Source organism: Sphaeroforma arctica (genome assembly GCF_001186125.1).
Source record: "Sphaeroforma arctica JP610 unplaced genomic scaffold supercont1.345, whole genome shotgun sequence".
NCBI lineage: Eukaryota > Ichthyosporea > Ichthyophonida > Sphaeroforma > Sphaeroforma arctica.
This window is the reverse complement of record NW_014040213.1, coordinates 65,262-79,285: the sequence shown is the minus strand read 5'-3', so window position 1 is coordinate 79,285 and position 14,024 is coordinate 65,262. Positions and strand designations below refer to the sequence as shown.

At 39.9% G+C, this 14,024-nt stretch overlaps 1 protein-coding gene across 1 annotated transcript; it reads right to left on the bottom strand.

The window, feature by feature from the left end:
• Nucleotides 1-3,038: 3,038 nt before the first annotated feature.
• SARC_05430 (3-isopropylmalate dehydratase) lies at nucleotides 3,039-10,803 on the bottom strand. The gene is made up of 14 exons (XM_014300712.1): nucleotides 10,592-10,803; nucleotides 9,139-9,252; nucleotides 8,616-8,780; nucleotides 7,894-7,989; nucleotides 7,559-7,673; nucleotides 7,195-7,326; nucleotides 6,765-6,880; nucleotides 6,338-6,557; nucleotides 5,917-6,060; nucleotides 5,439-5,612; nucleotides 4,670-4,887; nucleotides 4,300-4,480; nucleotides 3,674-3,885; nucleotides 3,039-3,318 (listed from the first exon to the last, which is right to left on the bottom strand). The coding sequence occupies exons 1-14, from the start codon at nucleotides 10,742-10,744 to the stop codon at nucleotides 3,106-3,108; spliced, it is 2,253 nt and encodes a 750-aa protein (XP_014156187.1). The 5' UTR covers nucleotides 10,745-10,803; the 3' UTR covers nucleotides 3,039-3,105.
• Between the last annotated feature and the right edge of the window lie 3,221 nt (nucleotides 10,804-14,024).

Below are 14,024 nucleotides of genomic sequence, written 5' to 3'. Positions count from 1 at the left end.
TATATATGTGTGTGTGTGTGTGTGTGTCCTTATATATATATATATATCTATATCTATGTCTGTGTCTGTGTATGTGTCTATGTCTGTGTGTTTGTTTCTGTGTCTGTATATATATGTGTGTGTGTGTGTATGTGTGTGCGCGTGCATATTTATGCATGACACAGCTATGTATATATGTACCAATGTATAAGTGTGTGTGTGTTTGTGTCTGTGTGTGTGTCTGTGTGTATGGATGTATATGAATATGTGAATGAGTGTGTAATTGTGTACGTGCGTGCAATTATACATAAATCTGTCTCTCTCTCTCTCTATATATATATGTATATATATAAATCAATATATCGCTGTATATATATGTGTGTGCGAGTATATATATATATAGTGTGTTTGTGTGTGTGTGTGTGAGTATATTTATATAGTGTTTGTGTGCGTGTGCGTGTGCGTGCATATGTATTTATGACAGCTATGTATGTATGTACCTATGTAAAAGTATGTGTGTGTCTGTGTTATGTGTGTGTGTCTGTATATGTATGTATATGAATATGTGAATGAGTTTGTGTTTGTGTATGTGCGTGTATGTATGTATGTATATGAATATGTGAATGGGTGTGTGTTTGTGTATGTGCGTGCAGTTATTCATAAATATGTATCTATATATATACATATACATGTAAGGATATATATATATGTATATATTTATATGTATATATATATATCGATATATCGATATATCACTGTATATATATATTTGTGAGTGAGAGAGAGTATATATATATATTTATATTTATATATATATATATATATATATTTATATATATGAATATGTATATGTGTGTGTATATATATATATCTCTCTATATATATATATATATAAATGTATATGTTTGTAAATACATAATATATATTAAATTATATATATATATATATATATATAAATGTGTATGTTTGTAAAAACATAATATATTAAATTATATATATATGTGTGTGTGTGTGTGTGTGTGTATGTTTGTAAATACATAATACATTAAATTTTATATATATATATATATTTAAATGTGTATGTTTGTAAATACATAATATATTACATTTTATATATATATATATATTGATATATATTGATATGTATATATTTATTGTATTTTATTTATATTATACATCAAATATATCTGATATATAGTATACATACATACTTTTATAAATATATATATATATATATATATATGTACGAATGTATGTATGTATGTATATGTATATTATATATATATGTGTGTGTGTGTGAGTGGGTGGGTGGATGGGCGTGTATGCATTTATGTATGTATAATATATATTTGTTCATGTATATTGTTACACATCATATACTTTTATGTGTTTGACAAGATATGAATGAACATTGTATATCTTCATTTCATTGAGAATCTGTTCTGTCAAATCTGATAATCCGTTGCCCGAGAAATCATTTTTCAATAAGCGTTAATTTTCTGTTGAAGAATCAGTCAGCCCAGAATAAACATAGATATAGTCCTCGACTAGTAGTATATGTACCTCTCCTGACATCAATATATACCGCTTTATACCAATTATGATGCGAGGCATGTGTAGTATATGTAGAAATATATCTATATAGGTATATGTATACATATATATATATATATGTGGAACTATAGTACAATAGAGTGCTCACGCTGTTTGTTTCTGCGACATAAAATGTATACAGGACGTAAAAGTACCTGCGTAGATGCACAAATACGGTAACAACATGCTAGATTTACTCTTATAAACCGGGCTGGGTTATACATTTTTTAAATAGATTTCTGATCGGATGAAGATAAAGATGACAATGGAGAATAGCAGAAGCCCTCGCGAAGGAGAATGCGTAGATCCGGAAACAGCTTCTATCAAGGAGTCCACTACACTCATAATTAGGTTTATTCGCCAGCAAACATAATGAATAGAGATCGAGCCGCCGCCTCCAGCTAAGTTACGTAAATTAAGAGCAGCGGAATGGTTGTGAAGCGCAATGTACAAAATGTATATTTAAGTATGGGGAACACAGATTGCTATCGACTCCATCCTCACCAATCCAAAGTGTCAGGAGGAGGAGATCCTGATAAGCCAAAAGTGTACTTTCGATTCAGTGCTATGCAAATCAATGCATATAGTGTGGTGTACATACTTCTACTATAGAACAGATCTGTAGCAAATATTGGAACCGGAACGTTTTATGAAGTTTAAATATGAAACGTTTTAGATGAAGTTCAAACTTGCCAAGTCTGATTCATATCTGTATAGACAAATATATTAGGGTTTTGCTTTACATATGCTAGCAGTATATGCTAGATATGAGGATGACAGAAAAAAAATGCCAATCTAAGGGCATTCCGCGTCGATTTCACTGTGAAATTGAAACGAATGACAATAAATTTGTCAGGTGTATCCCTGGACGAGGTTGTCGAGAGTGGCAGCCCACCCCAAGAAGCATTCAATCGATTAGTTTTAAGCTATTCCTATTGGACATGAGGCATGGCACCTACTGTCTGGCACACTATACCACTAAATCGAAAAGCTAGAAGTTAGTATCACATTGTGACAACTGACGCCGCTTCCAAACAGCACGATCTTGTTTTGACTCTGCTTCAATTATTGAAGAGATTATAGACTACAATCTATCTAACCCCCAATTCAGGTTGATACTGAAATAGAGAGATTGGGTAGTAAAACATGCAAGAACTGACACGTTTAACTACATCCACAGCAACTATACCGACTCCAGAATCTCACTGAGCAACGTACACGTTTCCAAGCAAACTGAATGATGTTTCATCAGTGGTAACAGTAGTAAAAATGAAAACCTGGACCCAATTTTATACGCTCACAGTTGGATGCCCTATATACATCCAGCGCTGAAGTACAGTGTACATCGACGGCGAGTACTTCGGTTTGCCATTGCAGAATATCTCGGCACAATTTAAACTACACCCAAAGTGTGTCGGATGTAGTCACAGCTGGTTGAACAATAAAAGCCTGTGCACGTGAAGTGAGTACACCAGTGCTCGTACTAGTAAGTATTATTTATTATCCTACTCAAAAAATATTATCTGTATCCTTCTACCATTGAGTACTCCCCTTAGATGCACCAGTACTGCTGCCTCCAAGTACCTGTGTAGCCCCCTTGTGTCCCGTTCCATACCCGGGCCCGTCAAGCCACGGCCACACACTTGTCCGCTTGCTTTCGAACTCAGAGATCTGGTCACCCTTCTGCATAGTTAGTCCGATGTCATCTAAGCCATTGATGAGACAATGCTTGCGGAACGGGTCCACCTACAGGGTAGTCATAAGAGTTTCCAACGTGAGCACTAGGATGTACCCATTCTGTACGTTAGCCGTGAATGAATCTATTGCGATCGATAGCACATGGCACCACGATGTAGGATACACCCTGCATTGCCGGCACTGAGGAACGGTTAGATAATAGCGCATGTGTGTGGAGCAAGCAGTAAGGCAACTAGTGAAGATAGGGTGACACACGAAATGAAGTGCTCAGACGCGAGGTGAATTTCCGTCTGAACGAAGCTCGAATAATGGAACGAGCCTGATCTGACTTGTACAGCTACAATTAGCAATAACTGTATAGGCACAATACACATTTATAAAGTGTGAAAGACGGTAAACATACCTCAAATTTGATTGTCTCTCCGTCGTGTCGGGTGATAGACTGGTTGGGAAGGTCGATGGTAACGTTCCTGAGATTCTCGCCGTCGTCCATGATCTTCGACACACTCTCCTTAGGCAGCACAACGGGAAGCATACCGTTCTTGAAACAGTTATTGTTAAAGATCTCAGCGAATGAGGGGCCAATTAAAGCCCGTATACCACAGTCTCCCAGTGCTGCATTGTAGTAGACAGGTGGGAGAGTCGGTGAGAATTTAAAAAGAAGGCGCCTCCTAGGGCACGTGAATCTAGCGAATAAGGCTGCACATTCAGAGCGTAAAGCAAATTATAGGCAATATTCTTAGTCTAGGCTTTCTACGCATGTCATCGAAATCTCGAAATCACCAGCATACGGTTTGATTGAACAAACTTTGAGGAAGGTGGTGTGCGGGCTCCCAGGATAATAGAGAGGCGACGATACCAAAAAGGATTACTGATAATCAGTAAAGGTGAATATCTAAATTTATGACGAAATAACCAGTTAACCTAAGTGGATACCTTGGAGTGCTCTCGCATCTCCTCCACACCCGATGCCAATTCGTTGTTTATATTTTAAGCACATCTAGGAGATAAACTGAAACCCGCACATACCCCAAGGGGCGTGCTCTCGACTGGAACCACAGCCAAAGTTCTCTCCGCACACCAGGATCTGGCTCTTCTTGTATTCTGGTTTGTTGAGTACAAACGAAGGCCTTTCAGACCCATCATCTTCATATCGCAGTGTGTGGAATGCCGCTGTGCCCAAGCCGGTCTTTTTAATCGTTTTAAGAAACTGTGGAGTACGGATATCAATTAAGTCTTTGTGATTAGGAGATATTAACGTGCGATCTGATATGATCTGAAACTACCGAGTACATTTAGAACTCCAACCCGCATAAACAATCGCTGGTTTAGCGTATATGTTTTAGAGTTAGTATGCGCCAACTCAAGAGTCACGTTCGCATACATACATCACACTAACCTGTTTGGGAATGATCATATCCGTGTCTACATTGTGAATGGGAAGTGGAGCGCAGAGTCCGTCCAGTACAGTGAACTTGGGAATGCCATCACTAGCCTCAGATGTGGCACTCTCAGTCCGCGTGGTGGACGCAAACTTGACCTTCAAAGCCGTTTCTACATCTTCTTCGGGACTCGTCTCCACAGCAATGTTCTGGCGGGGCCCCGGGTTGAGGATAGCTGTGCCATAATACGAGTGGCAATGTGTATGTGTGATAACAGGTAAGCGAGTGCCATTGTATACGTGTCAGTAGTACACGATGATATCAAGACCAAGATTTTTTTTCGGTGTTCACTAACCAGCCAGACGAAACCTGCAGCTAGTGCAGAATACAGAATTGTATTGTTTCGATCCGCAGATAAGCGACACCAGGATACTGTAAATGTTTTCTAAAATATACAAATATGTCTTGTACAAAAAGGGTAAACTCGACACCCACTAAAGGCCGCAAACCTCGGCACAGAGCACTTGAAGGGTATCCAGGTACGTGGAAGGTATTTACGCTTTTCTACACAATATGTCCGTTCTGGACAGCGTCTGCAGGTCGCTATGGCATAAACCACACCACTAGTGTGGGTAATCCGCAATATAAGGATCGCTACTCACGACAGACACAACTTCCAGCTACCTACGAGATGAATCCTAGCTCGTAAAACATCGCACGAATAGCCATGTTATCAGCCCAGCTAGCACATATACCAAGACGATAATATTGCATAATGGTACATACCATTATCAATCGAAAGCTCCCTCACATCTGTTAGGAAGCCAGTCACAGCAGCAGCAGCCGCCATAGCTGGACTGACCAGATGCGTGCGACCACCAGCACCCTGGCGGCCTTCGAAATTTCGGTTAGATGTCGATGCACACCGTTCTTGTGGACTTAATTGATCAGGGTTCATACCTGGTTTCAAAGGGGCGACAAGATGCTTACAAGTCAATACAAAAAGCAGTCAACAAATCCTGAATGGATTTACAGTAGCAATTTCACATTCACTGTAGCGAAAGGAGACAAGAACAGAAACCCCCCCCCCCCAAAGGTCAGTCATATCAAAGTATAATAGGACTGCGAGCATTATTCCGCTTCCGATTTCAAACACAACACCAGTACTAAGATTAAACATGCGTCCGTACACTAATTAGAAAATATATCGAATGTCTAAAGAAAGCAAAACCACTGCGTAGATCGGTTTTCTCCAGATACCCACCGAGACACATGGAACATCCAGCTTCTCTCCAGTCAAAGCCGGCAGCCTTAAAGATCTTATCGAGACCTTCGTCTTCTGCTTGATCCTTCACCAAACCAGAGCCGGGGACAATCATAGCGTAGACGCCGTCTACTACTTTCTTGCCTGTCAGTTTGTATTGTGGGAGGCGAACAAAACAAAGAAGTCAGAGCCAGAAGCGAGTAGCAGGGGAATCATTTAGAGACACCTTTTCCTGATGAACCTGCTGAGTGAAGGTTATAACGTATTTGGCAACCCACTTATCCACGTGTGTATTCGACGAACTATTATGTTTATAGCATACACCCCTATGTGGCGTATACGCTTATTTTGTAGATTACCATTTGAAATACATATACATAGTACAAATAACATTCGGGTGGTCGTTCATACAAACACGCACCTCTAGCTACGGATGCAGCGGCTCGCAGATCTTCAATACGAGAGTTGGTGCACGAACCGATGAACACCTTGTCCACCTTGACCTCGCACATCTTCTGATTAGCCGTGAGTCCCATATATTCTAGAGATCGTTCCATTTTGGCGCGCTTTTGGGGGTTGTCTTCCTTTGCCGGATCAGGCACATTACCCGTGATGCTCACTACGTCTTCAGGGGAAGTTCCCTAATTAGTACAAAGGATGATGGGTGAGGTTTTGGACCCCCATCTCGGCTGGTTGGGGTTGCACTACACAGATATCTACTACATCGACTACTCTTTGCATCTATCAGTACATATCATCACTACACGAAGCAGGTATGGTCTGCTCTAACGACAAGAAAGAAAATCTACACAGTTGCACTGTAAGCAATATGAATATCTGATGCATACCCAAGTTAGGGTGGGTCCAATGTCGGCTGCTTTAATCTCCACGACGGTATCGAATTTGGCACCTTCGTCGGACTGCAGGGAAGTCCAATATGCAACCGCTTTCTCCCACGCGTCACCTATATTCCATACATCGGTGTAAAAGGATCAAGAAGGTCAGGAGTGATGTATGCTGATGCAAAGCAGACAGAGGCAGATTCGACTGACCGAGATGATATAACTCATCGTATTTGTGACCACAAGTACATCCAAACATCTTGCAAGTCATTATCGACGCATCGCCCTTCTGCGAGCAGAAATGTGATCACATCCTGCCCGTTTGGCTTCCAATAACGGAAAAAATGCAAATTCACGGAAGAATTATACCGGCGCAATATCTGTATGAATATATGTATATGCGTCCCACAGTACAGCTGGAGCCATGCATACATACCTTTAGGAGCCATGGGCTTGTTCTTCAGGTAGTTGAAGGTCGTCTGATCAGGGGCGATCATACCGGCACGGGCTCCTGCCTCGATCGCCATGTTGCACATTGACATGCGACCTTCCATAGTAAGACCCTGGACTGTTCCAATATAGACCAGTGTGCAATAATGTGAAGTAAAATCGGTAAGTTTCGCCTTTGAAAGATGCTCTTTTAATAAAAGCCTTGGTACACTTCCCAACATTTATATATATATAAATCAAAACATAAGGTTACGATTTGAAATTACATTGTTGCGATACAAAGAACACGTCGTCCGGATCACGACATTCATGTTGTCGTAAAAAAGCACACTTGTGATCGATATACTTACCCGTACTACCACAGAATTCGATGACATGATTAGTGCCTCCCGCTGTACCAATCACACCAATCACATATAGCACAAGATCTTTCGCCGTCACTCCAATAGGCAAATCACCATCAATCTGCGCAAAAGTATGATCCAGAAATTTGTGTTAAGTGTTGTACATCGCGTTCAAGAAGATTAGAAGGCATGCTAAACACAAATTCGGTACAATCTCGCATGTGTTCGTATTCGATTGGATATTGGATACCATCACAGAAAGCATATCTCCATATGAAAAGAGAGCGTCTCAACAGATTGGAACCAATTCTCATGTGTGGATCGCACGCGAACAACTGTACCTGAATTCTCATATTCTTGGACTTGCGCTGCAGAAGGGTTTGAGTAGCAAGCACGTGTTCTACTTCAGACGTTCCAATACCGAAAGCCAATGAGCCCTGCAGATACAAATGTAGTGAGTCGAAATTAATGCAACGACACAGTAATCAACTCTGTTCACTGGCCTAGAGGAGATGGCCCAAAACCACCACTGCAAGCTACAATAACACGAGATAAATCAGAAAGCATCAACCAACGTAAAATGCCGTTGACCCCTAAATTCAGTCGACGTTCATCAGGGTAACATTGAATTAAATATTCGTGTGCGATCGATAACAAGACACTCTTTCGAACGTGAGGTGTGATGCTAGCTTTACATAGCAGCGATATAAAGCTTGCAATCGAGCTGTGAAGTTTATATATCTATCAGTATAAGCACCTATAAACATGCACACAACCTGGACCTAACATGCTTGAAGTTAAATAGTTGGCCTTTGTGTCAGGCTGCTTACGGACATACTAACTTACTTGCATACACTATCACCCTGGAGTTGTTCTGATGCAAACACTAGAGATATCTGTAATTTTCCACAGATACCAAGAGCAACTATATCGAATTGTTTTTTTCCAACACAAGACGGCACAACAAACAACGAAATATACCCACGCACCTAATTTCAAAGCACACTTCACACTTTATAAAAAGAAGCAATCGAATGCACAGGTCGCATAAACACATACTTACAAATGCTCCGTGCGTGGATGTGTGGCTATCTCCGCACACCATCGTTGTTCCTGGCAGAGTGAAGCCTTGCTCTGGACCAACAACATGCACGATTCCTTGTTTCCTGTTACCTAGTGCATAGTAGGTTAGGCCAAAATCTGCGACATTCTGCTCAAGAGCAGACACCTGTACGGACAGAAGGAGCACGGTGATCGAGGTGCGTGTAGTGTGAGCAGAAAGGCCGAGACCTCTGTATGCAGACTTAAATGCGAGCAGATCAAGTTGCACTGATTGTGCCGTTTTAAAATCTCTGATGCACTTGCGCAAAGCGGGAATAGGCGCCATATGACAATAGAGTGGGCCTAATAGTGTTAATGGCGTACAAAGCTTTCGAATGAGTATAGACGTGCCATGGAGTGCAGGGTGCGAATATTTATCACGTCATTATGCAGCATGAAAGCATGCTTTCGCATTTACTTGGCAAATACGCGTTTCCGCTGTCACGAACACAACATTTGCAAGCATATAAACAAACCTTCCATACCTGTACGAGAGAATCCTTTTCCTTGATGAACGTCTTCGCACTTTTGTACTGTGACCGATCGCTCGTCGGTACATTGTGATCTACGGTGGCAAGTGTACAGTCGGGCCTTCGTACCTAGTGATTGTCAAAAAGGTGCATGAAGAAAAATTCCAAGAGTCAGAGTATAGAAATCATGCATCAAAACTTATTTGTACTAGAATAGTCTACAAACTCACAGCGACATGATGTGTTATTTGTAGGCTTCCACTCAAGATATGAATATACAATCAATCTTGCATCGATATTTCAATCTTGTGTTGTTATATATTACAAGCATGCTGCAACATCGAACAGGCCCAGAAGTATAGTGCGCAGGATGCTAACAATAACCATTAAACAAGAGCAAGCCCTATTAACAAAGAAAAAAAGTATCGTTTGATGGAATTTGGTGTAGTATAGTCAGTATGTAATTTCGTTCCGTTCTTAAGCCGTACATACAAGGAACATGTCGGCCAGCCTCAGAGAAGCGATACAAATCGGCAACATTGCATGCCAACACTATACGACATGATTTTATGCAGAAAACACAAATTATCCGCCAACACATGTAGGTACGACATAAAGTTCTCGAGATACGCCTCAAACATTCAACATCGGTATTTCGGAAATTTCCCTGTGCCATTTAACTTGATGTAAACTTCATTCAGGCTTAAAGGGTATGTCTCAGAAATTCGTACCGCAGCTAGTATCAGCTAGTAAAACTCTCCCACTGCTATGTGCGAGTGTGCGAGAGGTGCTACATGTATCGTTAGCAGATATATTCGCGTGAATTATTTGCACTACAGATAATCACGACCGCACCGATAGGATATCAATACTCTTCAACTAATCAGCATAAAAACGAAACACAATCTAATAGAGTACCACAATCCAGATTAAGTGCAGCAGAAGCTCGCAATGTGATAAGTGGGTGAAAATAATAGTGTCAGTAGCGTCTATACTTTAAAACAAGTAGCTTCTGGGCAGCTACTTTCGCACAGATTTGTGACTACAAATCTTAATTAAACTATCCGCAAGTTGTACTACAAGCCAAATACTAACGAGTGATGAACTAGAATACACACTGGGCTGTATAAACACTCTGAAAATTGCCATCTGACCAGTGGAGATATGGAACTGGTATAACCTGCACTTTGTATCCCATAAAGCTAGGAACCGGCTGCATATGAACCGGCTACTATTTGCAATATGAAGTTGCATTCATGCACATTAACCATATAATAGCTGGTAAATAACAAGTATAATAGCTGGTAAAAAATAATTATAACAGCTGGTGTTTAGCAAGCGTAAAAGAAAGTAACATCCATGGTAGAAACCAACAATTTGATGGCATGGACCATTAAAGCCGAGTATATTCTAATCTTTACTCAGTTACATAGCTGCAATATTGCGTATAGCTTATGAAACTCGATACCTGGCGTCCAGCATTTTGAAGACCCTCAAAGGCTTGTGGACTGGTTACTTCGTGCACCAAGTGTCGATCGATATAAATGAGGTGTGTTTCTCCGTCCTCCTCAGTAGTGACAATATGGTCACGGAAGACCTTATCGTACATAGTTAAAGCCATATTGTTTGCTTAACAGACTACTTGTTTCGAACGATACGTGTCTGAATATGTTGTACGATGTTACGTGTTGGGCACTACCTATATGAGCGGAAATAAATAAATAATACTAAAGGTATGTATTTAGGAAAAAAGCTGGCGTGATATTTCCGGTGTGACAGATGTCAAATCGGTGTTGAATGACTCAGGACACAGGATTTTCTAAATAAAAATATTCAGCAAATATTTCAAATATGAGTCAGTCCGTCCATCGTGACATTTCACATTTGTGTCAGTACTTTTTATAGTAAATAAATACATAGCCAGGACTCAGCCCAGGACGCCCAGGAGTTCAAGACCCCTACTCTCCCAGCCCGAGCCCCAGGGTCAGGAGGTCAGGATGCCAGGACTCCAGGTTTCTGCAGTCAGCACTCAGTACATTAGTCGGCAGAAAACAGTCAGTAGCCCTGGTCAGTGGTCAGCACTCGCAAGTAGCAACAGTACTCTCCCTCATACATCTGCGTCCTGCGAGCGTCTGCCTCCACACAACAGACAGCCACACACTACTTACAGTCTACTCTACAGTCTACACTTTACAGTCTACACTCTTGACAGACTTAACTCTACAGTCTACACACGGCCACGCCAACACAAACAATTCCAAGTCAAGACCAAGTGCCACCTCAGAGGCTCAGAGGCTCAGGCTCTCAGTGTCACTTTTCTGTTTTACTGGCTCATATATAGAGGCCAGGTCAAATGGAGCCGTCTAAAGTTCTATTTGAAACACAGTTTTCTGAAATATCAAATTGTTTCTCTATTTTACTCTTTTTATATAAATAGCTTGGAGTCCCTTGTGACTTGTGTGATTGTGTCTCTCTTCTTTTTGTGTGGACCAGTGACCTCTTGCGTCTGGCGTCAGTCCACCATTTTAGGAAGGGGTACCACATTGATTTGTATGAATTAATAAAAATAGCTTGTGTGTGTGACACTGGGACTGTTTCAGAAATAGCAATGACAAATATGTACATAAAATACCTCTACAGCTGGTGGAGGGAGAATATGCAACAAGCTCAATTTGGGTTGGTCATTTGTATTGGTATCCGTGTTGGTCGGTCGTTTTTTTAAATTGAACGCCTACAAAATATTCTAGGCTGCCCAGAAATGAGAAAGTGAATAGAAACGCTTCTATAAATGCAAATACTTATTTGTATTGGTTTACTGGTTCAATACAAAATCGCGTTTGATTGGCTAATATAGTTGATCATAGTAAATAAATGTGTTTAAAACTATCAAGCCCAATAGCCCATAGCCTACTTCTATATATAAAACATGAAGCCAAAAACAAAACAAAATACTCAATTTATTTCAAGAAATAAAACATTTTGTCAGATATGTCATTTATAAATCAACTTCCAGAAGTTCAGGGTATTTGCAACTTCTAACTGGAGCATGTTTTACATATGTTTACAACGAGCGTCAGCGATTTGTTTTATTATATTTAAGTCCAGATATATACAATGGAATTGGTTGAGATTTGTTATAAAGTATCCGTTGGATTGAGCTCCAGACTCTCCTCTAGTCTCCTTGGGTCAAATTGTACCGGAGTAAAAATAGGCCTTTCTCCCTTTTCTTATCTAAAGACAAGATGGTATTTTGAGAACTCTTAGGACAACCGCTGGCATGCCTTACATTAATTACCACCGCCACTATGCCCACTTTCTCGTCCACCGCCTCTAAAATGAAGATTAATTTCCTCTAAATTTTACCATCGCTGTTATCAGTGTTATGCCTATCCCAAATTTTTATATTCGCTACGTCCAACTCTGTCGCTCACCTCCACTATATGTCCAACTCTGTCGCTCATCTCTGTCTCTTATACACCTGTATTCGATCTCAGTCCACACGATCCGCTCCTAGGGTGGATTTCTTTGAACATTTCACGCTGCGATCACCACTTCTAGGCGGATTTATCTAAACCAACTACACTGGGATCACCACTTCTGGGTGGATTTTTCTGAACCTTCCGCGCTTGGCATGTAATAGTGCTGGACCAGTATCCTTTGATTGGCACCCAACATAAAATTTATCCAATATAAGATTCGAGCTCACGACCTTTCCGGTTTTGTAGTAAAATAGGTGATGGCTGGACCGATCAACCTAGTACTAGGTTATTTGGTTTAGTCATTTGTAAAAATACGGCCTCCGCTTAGTCTAAAATATCAAGATCAAATGAGTAACACTTTGGTTTTTATTTATATTTGAAATATTTTAATACAAGTTCTTTTCCAATATTTCCAAAGTGTTCTAAATTCACTTTGATGGCTCTAATAGCCTGAGTATTTAGTATGACTCATTTACTTGGACCTATTTGAGACGATAGTATATGTAGGATATTATAAACTAAATTGTATAGTCTCTGTACTACTACTTACAGGTTTTGGTCTTCTCGTCAATCTCCAAAATACAATGTCTTTTTCTTTTTTAACTTTTCTTCAGATGGAACTTCATTTATATTAGCTAATGTATTAACTTGACTAACGTTCGTATGTCTATCTACAAATTAGACATGTGGTCATAAATACTTAATACTTCTAGTGAAAATTGTTTAATAAAGAACAGCTAGAGGTACGTCCTGTGTAATCGAGAATATAAAGGTTCTTACCAAGAGGCAGTCCCTATCATATTTACACTAGCTATCACAGCTAAATCCTAATTGACTTTAATTGTATCATAGATTTTAAGTTTTGGTCTATCAAGGTGATATTAACGCCTTGGAGTAATTAACCGCTTAGGTTAGGTCTAAGTATAATTAAATTCAAATAAATAAACGAAAGGAGTCTTTTAGTAAAGTTATGTATGCCTCGTGAAAACAGCAATACTCTGAGGGATTGTGAGGCTGAGACATCGTCTATATATAATGCTTTCAGTACTGTTTTCGCCGAAGGGATTTTATTTAATGTTTTGTAGTCGCTCTATTAGAAACTATGGTATGTTTCGTTAGGGCGAATTCGTTTAGAAAGAAAAAAAGATGAAGAAAATTCTCTTGATGTCCTTAGTTATTGTCTTAACCAATAACTTGCCACTTATCAAGAATTATCGACTTAGCCTCCACCAGACTGGCATATTTGGTTGGCTGAACGGAGGTTAAACTAGGTAATGCTTATAGTCCCTAGAAACCTATATTCGGTTGAGCCATCTCGCTACCGAAATATTAAGATATAAATAGATTTGGAAAGTTTAGAAAGAAAAAAGAAGAAGTAAATACTATTGATGTCCTTAAGTTATTTGTCTTTAACCAATAACT